Source organism: Heterodontus francisci, chromosome 7 (genome assembly GCF_036365525.1).
Source record: "Heterodontus francisci isolate sHetFra1 chromosome 7, sHetFra1.hap1, whole genome shotgun sequence".
NCBI lineage: Eukaryota > Metazoa > Chordata > Chondrichthyes > Heterodontiformes > Heterodontidae > Heterodontus > Heterodontus francisci.
The window spans coordinates 13,388,893-13,404,727 of record NC_090377.1 but is presented as its reverse complement, the minus strand read 5'-3'; the positions used below and the strand labels follow the sequence as shown (position 1 = coordinate 13,404,727).

General features: G+C 45.8%; 1 protein-coding gene across 3 annotated transcripts in view; it reads right to left on the bottom strand.

Annotated features, from left to right (window-relative positions):
• The window catches only part of cfap65 (cilia and flagella associated protein 65), a 473,759-nt gene that overhangs the window by 212,979 nt on the left and 244,945 nt on the right, over positions 1-15,835 (bottom strand). For all 3 annotated transcript variants that reach the window (XM_068034809.1, XM_068034810.1, XM_068034811.1), the window contains exon 38: positions 389-447. In XM_068034809.1, coding sequence (XP_067890910.1) covers positions 389-447 — 59 coding nt within the window. The remainder of the gene's footprint in view (positions 1-388; positions 448-15,835) is intronic.

The following is a 15,835-nucleotide window of genomic DNA, read 5'->3' as shown; positions in this document are numbered from 1 at the left end:
AGGGTTCATAAATATAAGAATTATACTCACAAGATTTAATCGAATATTGAATTCTAGAGAAGCTTCTTTACTCAGAGAGTGGCTAGAATGTGGAATTTGCTACATGGGGTGAGTTAAGACTGTGAATTTCAAGTATGCTCCGAATGCCTAATTGAGTTACTTCAGTGAATGACTGATGCCCATACACAGATCAGGAAAATCCCCACAAGATTCTTGTGCTGCTGTTTCATGTCATGCTCAATGTCACACCGTATCAAAGGGACGAGTTGACACACGGTAAAAGACCGTGTGACACAGGGAGACGCAGCCAACTTGCAATGAATAATACTTCCACACAACCCCCATCTCTGCTCAAGAACCCTACAGAGATCAATCCAATCACCCTTACCTCTGCAAGAAATCTGTCTTTAAATTCCTCTGCGTTGAAAGTCTCCGTCTCCAAGCGATCTAGGCTCACAAGATGGGAAAAAAGATTAGAAATCATCCCTTGAAAATTGTCCTGCTGCTCAATTGAAAACATGTGGAGCAAAAAATGAAGACATTCAGGCCAACACACCAGGGCAGAGAAAAAACAAACTACCAGTCGGAGGAAATCCGAGATATGTATAGAAGAAGCTGGAAATACACTGTAAGGTCTTCAACTCAAGGGAGCGGTTGATGAGCAACCAACAGGCTTGATTGATGGGAGCTGAAGGCGTTCATCTTCCACAGAGCAGAGGGAGAGGCTTCCAGATACCCCTGCACACAACAGTGTCTTAATGAGCATTCCTTGCTGGACTAGCAACTGTGGGGGCGGTAACATAGTGGTAATGTGACTAGACTAATAATCCAGAGGCCTGGACGAATGGTCCAGAGACATGAGTTCAAATGCCATCATGGCAGTTAATTAACCAGTTAATAAATCTGGAATAAAATGCTTGTTTCATTAATAATGATCATGAAACTACTGGACTGTCATAAAAAACCCATCTGGTTCATTAATGTCCTTCAGGAGATGAAATCTGCCACCCTTACCATTTGGCCTACATGTGACTCCAGACCCACACCAATGTGGTTGACTCGCAGCTGTCTTCTAAAACAGCCTAGCAAACCATGTTACTTGTAACATAGATAAAGGAGAACCAGTGGATGTGGTGTATTTGGATTTTCAGAAGGCTTTTGATAAGGTCCCACACAGGAGGTTAGTAAACAAAATTAGAGTACATGGGATTGGGGGTCATGTACACCAAAAGCTAGTATGCAGGTGCAGCAAGCAATTAAGAATGCAAATAGTACGTTGGCCTTCATTGCAAGGGGATTTGAGTACAGGAGTAAAGATGTATTGTGGCAATTGTATAAAGCCTTGGTGAGACCGCACCTGGAGTATTGTGTACAGTTTTGGTCTCCTTATCTAAGGAAGGATATACTTGCCATCGAGGAAGTGCAACAGAGGTTCACCAGACTAATCCCTGGGATGGCAGGATTGTCTTATGAGGAGAGATTGCAGAAACTGGGCCTGTATTATCTACAGTTTTGAAGAACAAGAGGTGAACTCATTGAAACTTACAAAATTCTTATAGGGCGTGACAGGGTAGATGTGGATAGGACGTTTTCTCTGGCTGGTGAGTCTAGAACCAGGGAACACAGTCTCAGAATAAGGGACAGGCCATTTAAGACTCAGATGACAAGGAATTTCTTTACTCAGAGGGTGGTGAATCCACAGCCCAGAGGGCTGTGGAAGCTCAATCATTGAGCATGTTCAAGACAGAAATCGATAGATGTCTGGATACTAATGACATCGAGATATGGGAATAGTGGGGAAAAATGGTATCGAGGTAGATGATCAGCCATAATCCGTTTGAGTGGCAGAGCAGGCTCGACGGGCCGAATGGCCTACTCCTGCTCCTATTTCCCATGATCCCATGAACCACGCAGTTGTAGGCAGCTCACGACCACCTGCAAAAGGGCAATTAGGGACAGGCAACAAATACTGGCCTTGCCAGCAACACGCACATCCCAAGAATGAATTTAAAAAAAGGAAAGCTCATTCCTGCTTTTAGTTGGAGTTGCTGGTTAAAATTCAGAATTACCCCTGCACAGATTTAGGATACCCTAAGCCTTGACTGTCCTTGAGCAGGATTGCTCTCCCTGGTGTCCTGGCCAATATTTATCCCTCAAAGAAAAACTAAAAAACAAATGATCGGGTCATTATTACATTGGTGGGACCTTGCTGTGTGCCAATTCGATGTCACATTTCCTACATTACATCAGTGAGTGCACTTGTAAATTGGCTATAAGGCACTTCGGGACATTCTGAGGTCATGAAAGGTGTGACATAAAACGCTATATGACTTTCTTTCCAGCAGGAGCCACTGGAGAGCAATCAACAGCATGCATCATGGATAGTTCCCACTGCCGCATAGCTTTCTGCAGCCCAGGAGCCTCGGGGCTTATTTAAACGCTTCCATTGCCACTTCAGTCGAGGGCAGCGAACTCGAGATCGAACCTGGCTCAGCGCCATCTATTCCTGCACATCTACTGACTGAACCATTCGGAGGAATTGGGAGGCATCAAAGGGGAATTCTTACAACATAAACAGCAGTGATTCATGGTTATATAATCCCCACCCCCACAATCGGGTTCAAAGACCCATGGATGAAGGAGGAGGAGGGCGAAAAGAAAATCAAAACCACTTTTCTAATTTTTTTGAAACCCAAACAGTAAAGTCACACAGACTCCGTGAACCTAATCCCCAGGTTTCTTATGTGGGTCTTGGATCATATTCTGATTAAAATTCAACTTGATTGACACAAAGATCAACATTATACAGCACACACTACTACAAGCTGCACTAACATGCACTAAGAATCCCTCACTGTAAACACCCAGCTGCTCCAATATCAACAGTCCCTCGGTACATTTCTTTTGATTTTCATTGCCCATTTGACACACAACATCTAAGCTCGGTAAACCTAATCCCAGGATTTTTTTTTACTGTATGCATGCTTTTTTGGGAATAAAATCTTTCATATAAAATTCAATCTGACAGAAAGATCAACATATCCCATACAAAGCACAGTAGTTTAAGAAGGAATGATATTACTTCGACTGCTCTCGGACAAATATTTTTCCTGTAAATATGACGGATTCTCCAATCAACTGCATCCAATTCGAAGCATCCAGAAAAAACATGCTAAAATAACGGATTTGTTTTGGTTGGGGAGAGGGGATTGTTACACAGACAGACACACGTGCATGCAGACACATAGACAGAAACACACACATACACAGTTGCCCACAGACATGCACACACACAGTTTGTCAAGCACACACGCATTTTCGCAGACAGATGTGCACAGACAGACACGCAGAGACACAAAGACATGCAGGCAGACCGACAGATGTGCAGACACCTCTCACGACACAACTGTGAGTTGGAGGATACTCTGTTTCATGATATTAAGGCTGTTGCAAATGTGACAGGTAAAGTGTTACAAGAAGTTGGCATAACAGTTGCAGAGAGTGCGCACTGCATGCAAGCCTAACATATTGATTACAGTCACGCATGCAGTGTGCTCGTCCTGCAAGCTTTGTACTAACTTTCTGTAACTGGCATCGACACAAGTAGGAGTGGCCGAGTCTTTTTCACATATATATAAAAAAACTTCCATCCGCCCCTACTGGCATTCAGTAGCTCCTTGGGACAAAATATCGCTGAGAGTCACAGCCAATACCACTTACTGTTTACAGCAGAACCTGTAAAATTCTTATGGTATTTCACAGGGTAGATGCTGAGAGCCTATTTCCCTGCAGAGTCTCAGAATAAAGGGTCAGCCATTTAGGACTGATGAGAAATTTCTTCACTCAAAGGGTTGTGAATCTTTGGAATTCTCTATCCCAGAAGGTTGTGGATGCTCAGTCAATGAATATATTCAAGACTGTGATTTCTAGATTTTTGGGTACTGAGGGAATACAGGGTCATGAGATTAGTGCGAGAAGGTGGAGTTGAAGTAGAAGGTCAGTCTTGATTTTGAATAGTGGAGCAGACTTGAAGGGCTGAATGGCCTACTCCAACTCCTACTATTATGTTCTTATGTAACCTCTGTTGTCTTGACTCCAGCTGTCTGCCAGAATTTCAGCAAGACAAGACCGCATGTGCCATATTAAAACTACCTAATGTGTCATATTAAAACTACCTAATGTGTCTCAGTATTGGTACTGTAGCCGTTTCTCTTTGCCATTAGTTCAAGATCATCTACTAACATGCACAGTGCATTATATACTCTGGGCGCTGGGGGAGTGACATGGCTTGGGGTCCCTCTACTTGGGTTGATAATGGAAATTACACCATATGCAATGTCATTATTGATTGGCGCAGCCTTGTCACAACTCATCCAAAACTCTGTTGCACATATCCTATCCAGCACAAAGTTTTGCTCACCCATTACTCTTCAGCTCACTGACCTACATTAGCTCCCAATCCCCCAATTCCTCAATTTTAAAATTCTCATCCTTGTGTTTTCAAATTCCTCCATGGCCACGTCGCCTCCCTATCTCTGTAATTTTCTCCAGTTCCTACAACCCTCCAAGATCTCTTTGATCCTCTGACTCTGGCCTGTTGTGCATCCCTCCCCTCCCTGTCCCACCATTGTCAGCCATGCCTTCAGCTGTCTAGACTCTACCCAGTGGAAGTCCTGGCAGCAAAGCCCATATCTGAGATATAAAGTGGGTGCAGTATTATTTTTGTCACACACAAGATGGGGAGAGACCAGTTCTGCTGGTTGGGAAGTTGAAGACTTGGGGACAAAGACTAGAAATTAGAGCCAGATCTTTCAGGAGTGAAATTGGGAAACACCTCTACACACAAAGGGTGGAAGAAGTTTGGAACTCTCTTCCACATACTGCAATTGTTAATTTTAAATCCGAGATTGATAGATTTTTGTTAACCAATGGTATGAAGGGATATGGGGCAAATGTGGATTTATGGAGTTAGGTCACAGAACAGCCATGACCTCACTGATTGGCAGAACAGACTTGAGGGGCTAAATGGCCTCCTCGCGTTCCTATGCTCCCAAGAAGTTTATCAGCATCGCCCCAGACAGCCTTGGTGTATTCTATGATGCAGGAGTTGGTGCTATCCTGCCACGTGGAATTCCCTTCCTCATGTGGCCATGCTGCAGTGGGCTGTAACCATAGACCAATCATTGCTGCATCAACATCGCAAAGACTTCCACCTCCACAACATCTCCTGCCCCTGCCTGAGTCCTTCTGCTCCTGAAATCTTCATCCAGACTTCTGTCACATCAAAACTCAACTATACCTATGCTCTCCCGGCTGGTCTTCCTCCTCCATAAACTTCAGCTCATCTAAACTCTACTGTGTTAATTGTATAGTCAGAGTATTTAATTGTATTCAGGTGGTGGGCATTAACTGGAGATTCACTTGTGCTCCAATATACAGGAGCAGATTGAAACTTGTTGTTGGGTGGGGAGATGCATGTTTCTAATTGGTAAATAAAAGCTTACAAAGTGTGTAAAGATTGGCTCCAGTTCTATCCTTCCCCACCTAGCTTTCTGGAATCGAAAATACTGCCCATATCCTGTCACGCAACCAGGTCCCTCTCACCCATTCCCCTTGTTCTCGCCAACCGACATTAACATAGCCGTGGCTGAATGGGTAGTATATTTACCTCCAGGTCAGAAGGTTTGTGTTTAGGCTACACTCCAGAGACTTCATCACAAAATCTAGGCTGAGGGAGTGCTGCACTGTTGGAGGTGTGCACTTTCAGATGAGACATTAAATCGAGGCCCCATCTGCCCTCTCAGGTGGACATAAAAGACACAATGGCACTATTTGAAGAAGAGCAGGGACATTCTCCCCAGTGTCCTGGCCAATATTTATCCCTCAAAAAACAGATTATCTGGCCATTATCATATTGCTGGTTGTGGGATCTTGCTGTGTGCGAATTGGTTGCCACATTTCCTGGATTACAACTGCGACTACACTGTAGAAAGTGCTGCACTACTTTGGGGCATCCTAGGGTCGTGAAAGGTGATATATAAAGACAAGTTCTTTATGTCTTTTTCTTTTCTGTATGGTGACCATGGGCGACTGCAGTGTAAGTGGAACATAGTGTCATCAGACCGCAGGTGAATCGTTTTCCCAGCATGGGTTAGTATTTTGTGGGACGGATAGACAAAGGAAGGGATGTGGAGATAGTGGAGGAGGGTAGAGTGGAACAGAAAGCAATATTCCCTGGTCTGCAGCAAACCTTGCTGTCTCACACTGGAGAGAAAGTTCCCACCAGGCTCATTTTCTAGACTAATCCAATGTCCGGTGAGACAAAGCCAGTTTGATCGCAATCCAGTCACAAATCAGAGGTCACCAGTCATTTTCTTTTTAAAAACGGGTGCACTCTCCAGCTTGCCTCACGTCAAGCTGAACAAAGAGCCTCGATGATGAGAAAAAAATCACTCGGCATTTAAACAAAAATAGTCGGGGATTTAAAACCAACAGAAAGGCAGGAAAAACAAATAAAGGGATGTGAAGACTAATCAGAAAGGGGGACAGTGGCACAGAGATTCCCTCCTTTATAAGAACTTTACAGCACCAAGAAACTATATTGGTCTTTCCAGAACAATCTATGTTGCATTTTACAATAACAACTTGCATTTATATAGCACCTTTAACAGAGTAAAACATTCCAAGGCATTTCACAATTGGACACCAATCCTCATTAAAAGATATTAGGACAGCTGAGTAAATGCTTGGTCAACGAGGTAGATTTTCAGGAGCAAAGATGTAGAAAGGCGGAGAGGTTTAGAGAGGGAATTCTAGAGCTTAGGACCCAGCTGAAGGCACAGCCACCAATGGTGGAGTGATTCAATGACGGAGTGGGCAAGAGATCAAAACTGAAGGAGCGTAGAAATCTCAGTAGGTTGTGAGGCTGTAGAAGGTAACAGAAATAGGGAGCAGCAAGGCCATGGAGGGATTTGGAAACAAGGATGCGAATTTTAAGATCAAGGTATTGTCAGATCAGGAGCTAATGTATATCAGCAAGCACAGGGGCGATGGGTTATTAGTTATCATTAACTTATTAGATTAAAGAAATGAAAAGACAATCCACAAATTTTGGAAATCTGAAACAAAATGCTCAGTTGCAATAAATGCAGAATGAGTCTGCCTGCATTTACAGGAGAAATTTCCAATGCAGGGTCATACCCGAATCAGCAAATCATAACTGATAATGCAGGGGGGTAAACCTATCAGGAAAGGATGAACAGACTTGGTTTCTTTTCTCTTGAAAAGAGAAAGCTGAGGGGTGACCTAATACAGGTCTTTAAAATTACGAAAGGTTTTGATAGCGAGGACACAAAGGGCTGGATTTTACCGAAGGGCTCGGGACCCCCAACGTCATGAAGGAATGTGGATCCCGAGCCCAAACCTGCCGGCAGCGGGAGAGGATCCGCGATTTTACCGTAGGTGGCGTCTTTATTGTCTGCCTGTGGGCCCGCCGTCCAATTAAGGAAGGCAAGCAGGCTCCTTATGCTGCCGGCCCAATCAGAGGGCCAGCAGCTCTAAAGCCTCACCAGCATCGCTATGAAAGGTGGGCGTTGCTGAGGCAGGTCGGTGACCTCGGGGTGGAGGGGGGGGGGGGGGCACCGTCATAAAGGCAAGTACAGATTTGAATATTTCAAGTACAAATGAATACTTCTCGTCCGTATTTACCGTGGAGGTGGTCATGGAAGCTAGTGAGTTCAAGGGAGGGAAGAGCGATGTCCTGGAGCATATCAATATTACAGAGGAGGTGGTGTTGGAGGTTTTGAAGCGCATTAAGGTGGATAAATCCCCAGGACCTGACCAGGTGTATCCTAGGATGCTCTGGGAAGCAAGGGAGGGGATTGCTGGGGCCCTGGCAGAGATTTTTGTATCATCGTTAGCCACGGGTGAGGTACCGGAAGACTGGAGGATAGCTAATGTTGTGCCTTTAGTGAAGAAGGGCAGCAGGGGTAAGCCAGGGAACTACAGGCCGGTGAGCCTTACATCAGTGGTGGGAAAGTTATTGGAAGGGATTCTGAGAGACAGGATTTACATGTATCTGGAAAGGCATGGTCTGATTAGGGATAGTTAGCATGGCTTTGTGCGTGGGAAATCATGTCTCATGAATTTGAGGTTTTCGAGCAGGTGACCAAGAGGATTAAAGAGGGCAGGGCGATGGACATTGTCCACATGGACTTTAGCAAGGCCTCTGACAAGGTCCCGCATGGTAGGCTGGTCCAGAAGGTTCGAACACATGAGATCCAGGGTGAGCTAGCAAATTGGATACAAAATTGGCTTGGTGATAGGAGGCAGAGGGTGGTAGCGGAGGGCTGTTTTTCAGATTGGTGGCCGGTGACCAGTGGTGTGCCGCAGGGATCGGTGCTGGGCCCTCTGTTGTTTGTCATATATATTAATGACTTGGATGTGAATGTAGGGGGCATGATTAGTAAGTTTGCAGATGACACCAAAATTGGTGGTGTTGTGGACAGTGAAGAAGGTTGTCTAAGGTTACAACAGGATATAGATCAACTGGGAAAATGGGCAAGGGAGTGGCAAATGGAACTAAACGCAAACAAGTGTGAAGTGATGCATTTTGGGAAGTTAAACCAGGGCAGGACATATACAGTGAATGGCAGGGCCCTGGGGAGTGTTGTTGAGCAGAGAGACCTTGGGGTGCAAGTACATAGTTCCCTGAAAGTGGCAACAGAGGTAGACAGGGTGGTGAAGGCAGCGTATGGCATGCTTGCCTTCATCGGCCGAGCCATTGAGTACAAGAGTTGGGACGTCATGTTACAGTTGTACATAACGTTGGTTCGGCCACATTTTGAGTACTGTGTGCAGTTCTGGTCGCCGCACTGCAGGAAAAATGTGATTAAGCTAGACAGGATGCAGAAAAGATTCACAAGGTTGTTGCCTGGTTTAGAGGGCTTGAGTTATAAAGAGAGATTGGATCGGCTGGGTCTGTTTTCCCTGGAGCGAAGGAGGCTAAGAGGGGACATGATAGAGGTATATAAAATTATGAGAAGCATAGATAGGGTGGATAGCCAGAGTCTGTTTCCCATGGTAGGGGTGACTAAAACTAGAGGGCATAGATTTAAAGTGAGAGGGAGGAGGTTTAAAGGGGATCAAAGGGGTAAATTATTCACACAAAGAATAGTGGGTATCTGGAATGAGCTGCCTGAGGAGGTGGTGGAGGCAGGAACAGTAGCAACATTTGAGAGGCATCTGGACAGGTTCTTGAATGAGCAAGGCATAGAGGAATATGGAATTAATGCAGGCAGGTGGGATTAGTATAGATAGGCATTATGGTCGGCATGGACACGGTGGACCGAAGGGCCTGTTTCTATGCTGTACAACTCTAGGATTCTATGACTCTAAATTAAAATTCAGGATGTTCGAGGGGGAAGGCCCTGCTGATCGCAAAGCAAACCCCTCCGGAAGTTGGGAACATGGGAGCTGCCTTTCCCGCCTGTGGCCCCCTCTGTGTGGGATAGAGCCTCTGGGTCTGATGGCTGTCGCGCTGCTGCAGGGAGGCCGCCTCCATGAACCTGGCAGTCCCCCCCATGTAGTGGGCAGCCACCCCGTCATCGGCAAAATGCCAGTGACCCCATAAAATGGTGCTTAAAAGGACCTTTAATTATGCAAATCAGCTGCCTTGAAGTGGGCAGCTGATCCACATCGCAGCCACTTCGCTGGGAAACTTCCCTGGCCCCCTGCTATTTTACTGGCCGCCTGCCTCAGTTCTCACCAGCCCGGCACTGGAAAAACCCTGCCTTTGGGGAAGAGCAAAACAAGAGGCCATCAATATAAGATAGTCACCAAGAAATCAAATAGGAAATTCAGAAGCAGCTTCTTCACCCAGAGAGTGGTGAGAATGTGGAACTCACTACCATAAGAGGTAGTTAAAGGCAATAATATAGATGTATTGGAAGGATGAATGAGAACGGGCAGAGACTGCTTGAGTTGTGTACCTATCATAACCACTGCATCACCAGCTCGTTCTTTCACACTAAACCCTGTCACCAGGTTTCATGGAGGCACCCAAGATCGCGTCGTTGGCACTACCTGGACCTCATTGTCACAAGGCGAACCGCCTTAAAGTGTTCAAATCACACGAAGCTTCCAGTGTGGACTGCGACACCGACCACTCCCTGGTGTGCAGCAAGGTTAGACTCAGACCAAAGAAGCTGCATCATTCCAAGCAGAAGGGCCACCCGCGCATCAACACGAGCAGAATTTCTCACCCACAGCTGTTACAAAAATTTCTAAATTCACTTGTAAAAGCCCTTCAAAACACTCCCACAGGGGATGCTGAGACCAAGTGGGCCCACATCAGAGACGCCATCTATGAGTCAGCTTTGACCACCTACGGCAAAAGTGCGAAGAGAAATGCAGACTGGTTTCAATCTCATAATGAAGAGCTGGAACCTGTCATAGCTGCTAAGCGCATTGCACTGTTGAACTACAAGAAAGCCCCCAGCGAGTTAACATCCGTAGCACTTAAAGCAGCCAGAAGTACTGCACAAAGAACAGCCAGGCGCTGCGCAAACGACTACTGGCAACAGCTATGCAGTCATATTCAGCTGGCCTCAGACACCGGAAACATCAGAGGAATGTATGATGGCATTAAGAGAGCTCTTGGGCCAACCATCAAGAAGATCGCCCCCCTCAAATCTAAATCAGGGGACATAATCACTGACCAACGCAAACAAATGGGTTGAGCACCACCTAGAACTGTACTCCAGGGAGAATGTTGTCACTGAGACTGCCCTCAATGCAGCCCAGCCTCTACCAGTCATGGATGAGCTGGACATACAGCCAACAAAATCGGAACTCAGTGATGCCATTGATTCTCTAGCCAGTGGAAAAGCCCCTGGGAAGGACAGCATTACCCCTGAAATAATCAAGAGTGTCAAGCCTGCTATGCTCTCAGCACTACATGAACTGCTATGCCTGTGCTGGGACGAGGGAGCAGTACCTCAGGACATGCGCGATGCCAATATCATCACCCTCTATAAAAACAAAGGTGACCGCGGTGACTGCAACAACTACCGTGGAATCTCCCTGCTCAGCATAATGGGGAAAGTCTTTGCTCGAGTCGCTCTAAACAGGCTCCAGAAGCTGGCCGAGCGCGTCCACCCTGAGGCACAGTGTGGCTTTCGTGCAGAGAGATCGACCGTTGACATGCTGTTCTCCCTTCGTCAGATACAGGAAAAATGCCGCGAACAACAAATGCCCCTCTACGTTGCTTTCATTGATCTCACCAAAGCCTTTGACCTCGTCAGCAGACGTGGTCTCTTCAGACTACTAGAAAAGATTGGATGTCCACCAAAGCTACTAAGTATCATCACCTCATTCCATGACAATGTGAAAGGCACAATTCAACATGGTGGCTCCTCATCAGACCCCTTTCCTATCCTGAGTGGCGTGAAACAGGGCTGTGTTCTCGCACCCACACTTTTTGGGATTTTCTTCTCCCTGCTGCTTTCATATGCGTTCAAGTCCTCTGAAGAAGGAATTTTCCTCCACACAAGATCAGAGGGCAGGTTGTTCAACCTTGCCCGTCTAAGAGCGAAGTCCAAAGTACGGAAAGTCCTCGTCAGGTAACTCCTCTTTGCTGACGATGCTGCTTTAGCATCTCACACTGAAGAGTGCCTGCAGAGTCTCATCGACAGGTTTGCGGCTGCCTGCAATGAATTTGGCCTAACCATCAGCCTCAAGAAAACAAACATCATGGGGCAGGACATCAGAAATGCTCCATCCATCAATATTGGCGACCACGCTCTGGAAATGGTTCAAGAGTTCACCTACCTAGGCTCAACTATCACCAGTAACCTGTCTCTAGATGCAGAAAGCACATGGGAAAGGCTTCCACTGCTATGTCCAGACTGGCCAAGAGAGTGTGGGAAAATGGCGCACTGACACGGAACACAAAAGTCTGAGTGTATCAAGCCTGTGTCCTCAGTACCTTGCTCTAAGGCAGCGAGGCCTGGACAACGTATGTCAGCCAAGAGCGACGTCTCAATTCATTCCACCTTCGCTGCCTCCGGAGAATACTTGGCATCAGGTGGCAGGACCGTATCTCCAACACAGAAGTCCTCGAGGCGGCCAACATCTCCAGCTTATACACACTACTGAGTCAGCGGCACTTGAGATGGCTTGGCCATGTGAGCCGCATGGAAGATGGCAGGATCCCCAAAGACACATCGTACAGCGAGCTCGCCACTGGTATCAGACCCACCGGCCGTCCATGTCTCCGCTTTAAAGACGTCTGCAAACGTGATATGAAGTCCTGTGACACTGATCACAAGTCGTGGGAGCCAGTTGCCAGCGATCGCCAGAGCTGGCGGGCAGCCATAAAGGTGGGGCTAAAGTGTGGCGAGTCGAAGAGACTTAGCAGTTGGCAGGAAAAAAGACAGAGGCGCAAGGGGAGAGCCAACTGTGAAACAGCCCCGACAAACACATTTTTCTGCAGCACCTGTGGAAGAGCCTGTCACTCTAGAATTGGCCTTTATAGCCACTCCAGGCACTGCTCCACACACGACTGACCACCTCCAGGCGCTTACCCATTGTCTCTCGAGATAAGGAGGCCAAAGAAGATTAATGGGGAAGCTGGTCAAACATATGAGGGAGAAAGGAATAGAAGGATTATACTGATAGAATTTGATGAGAAAAGATGGGAAAAGGCTGGAGAGGAGCATGGACTGGTCGGGATTAGCGGCCTGTTTCTGTGCTGTATATTCAATGTAACTTCAGCTGATGTAATGCTCTATCCTCTTGATGGCAAGGGACTGAATATTCTGCTCCCACCTCGAGTTAGACAGTGTCGGCATTGAGCCAATTACAGGGTATACACAGTATAATACTCCCTTGACACTTTCCCGACAAAATGCCTTATCTTCAATCAACTACTTGCATTTATATAGTGCCTTTAATGTGGTAAAAGGTACCAAAGTGCTTCATAGGTGCAATTATCAAACAAAATTTGACACTGATATTTGGTCAGGTAATCAAATGCTTGGTCAAAAAGGTCAGTTTTAAGGAGTGATTTAAAGGAGAGAGAGGTGCGAAGAGATTTAGGGAAGAAATCCCAGAGCTTAGGGCCCAGGGAACTGAAGATGCAGCTGCCAATAGCAAAGCGATGAAAATTGGGGCTGAGCAAGGCGCCAGAATTGGAGGAATGCAGCGATCTCAGAACATTGTCGGGCTAGAGGAGGTTACAGAGAGAGGGAGGAGCGAGGCCATGGAGGGATTTGAAAACAGAGATAAGAATTTTAAAAATTCTCTGAACAGTCCCTATTGCACCACTCCAATATCGTCCATTCTCACAACGACCATCTTGCAGACTCCCACAGCAAGGTTACCAAATTACTGCCAGTGACGGATGTCAGGCTAACGTGGAGCAACTGAACCCTGCCGACTGTATAACAGGTTGAGACTTAACCAAACACCTCCCTCCCATCAGACTGAGAGCCTTTCATTCTATCAATTCAAAATCATACAGTGCCATTTGGCCCATCATACCTGTACCAGCTTTTTGAAAGAGCTATCCAATTAGTCCCACTCTACCCTGCTCTCTTCCCATAGCCCTGCAAATTTTGCTTATTCAAGTATTTATCCAATTCACGTTTTAAAGTTATCATTGAACCTGCTTCCCCCACATTTCAGGCAGTGCATTCCAGATCACAACAACTCACTGTGTCAAAAAATAAACTCATCTTGCTTTTTTTTGCCAATTATCTTAAATCTGTGTCTCCTCTGGTTACTGACCCGACTGCCAGTTTTTCCTTATTTACTCCGATCAGAAACCATTTGTAATTTTGATCACCTCGATTACATTTTTCAGACGAGTATAAAAATTCTCCATTTGGTGCAGTTCCTTCTCGGTGAATAAACAGCATCATCCCTGGCACTTGCTGGGTTTGGTCAATTTTGTGTTATGTCTTCAGAAAAATTCAATTAAGAAAACATTACTTGAAGACTTGGCTAAACTGCTCATATGTGAAGACTGAGTCATCAAGTGCCAGGAATATTTGACCCAGTCTACAACCACAGAGGCACTGTTACTTGTGGGTTGAGGGCAGAGAATGCCCACTCAAGACATCTTGATACACAATAAAAGCTTGCATTTATAATGTAGGAAACCGATTAAACAATATTTGACACCCAGCCACATGTGATACGAGGACAGATGACCAACTTGGTGAATGAGATAAAAGGTTTTGAGGAGAGTCCTAAAAGAGGCAGAGGGGCAGAACTTTGGGCCCAGAAGCTGAAGGCACAGTCGCCAATGGTGGAGTGAAGAAAATAAGGAATGCGCAAGAGGCCTGAATTAGAGGAGTGCAGAATATTAGGGCTCATAACTTACAGAGTAAGTACCCTTATTATGATGTGAATGCTATGCCAATCAATCCTGCTGACCCAGGAAGGGAACAATTTAAACTGTTCAATCTCATTCCTCGTTATTCTTGGAGATTTAAAAAATGTTAGATCTTCAATTTTTTTCTTTTACTTTGACTCTTTCTTCTCGCAATTGAATCTTTTTTCCTCTCTATTTCCGTTCTGGGCTCTAATTCACCTTATTTTTTTCCATCAGTCCTCTGTTTCTTTCTCAGTCCTTAAATCTCATATGGTTAAGGATGTGGACTGTTGGTCCACTCATTCATGAGGGTCCCTGATGCCCTGCTGCCCTCACCATGCCGTGATCAGCTCGCACTTCCAGCAAGTTACAGCACAAACTATAATTCAGCTAATGGGTGAGGGAAAATTATAACTAAAGGGGCACGATGCAAGATGCTCAACACGTCAGCAAGATCTGGCCCACAAACTGGGCTGATCTTTCTTGACACATCAAACTCAAGTCATGGTTCACTTCTACTGAAGGGATGAGCGGATAGGGATCTGCTTTCTTTGTGAAGACACTATCACGAGCATAACAGCAGATCGGGAAATTCCCCTGCACTTCAATACCATAGGTAAGCAGCCATTCCACAGGGGGTTCTGTGAGGAAGCTCTTGGTGGATGTTCTATATTCTTCGGCCCCTCACCCCAGTTTCAACAGCACATGCTTAGGATTTTGGGACAATACAGTGAGGATGAAAGCAGTTTAAGTTTACCCTTAAACCGAGCAACTCCCACCCCCCCATCCCCCTCCACAAAAGTAAACAAAAACTTTTCCATTCTCACAACATAGCAATTCATACAAGATTCTGTTGGGACATTGAAGATAATTGCAGTAAGTATTTAAGAAAAAAAAAGGAAGACTCGCATTTAACATGCGCCTTTCACGTCCACAGAATGTTCCAAAGCACTTTACAGCCAATTAAGTACTTTTGAATTGTAGTTTCTGTTGAAGTGGAAGAAACGTGGCAGCCATTTGCGCACAGCAAGCTCCCACAAACAGCAATGTGATAATGACCAGATAATATGTTTTCGCATTATTGGTTGAGGGGTAAATATTGGCCAGGACACTGGCGATAACTCCCCTGCTCTTCTTCGAAATAGTGCCACAGGATCGTTTACAACCACCTGAGGGGGCAGACCGGGCCCTGGTTTAAATGCAGCACCTGAAAGACAGCACCTCTGACAGTGCAGCACCCCTCAGTACTAGCACTGGCAGTGTCAAGTCTCTGGTGTTGGAATTGAACCCACAACCTCCTGGCCTAGAGAACAGAGTGCTAACAACTGAGCAATGACATGGAGGACCCTGAGCAGCAAGTATAAGAGTGCTATTCATTTGTGGGGGAATAAACCTACCCAGTTCTCAGCTGACATCAATGCACACTACCAGAACAGGGTACACTTCAGCATCCAGGAG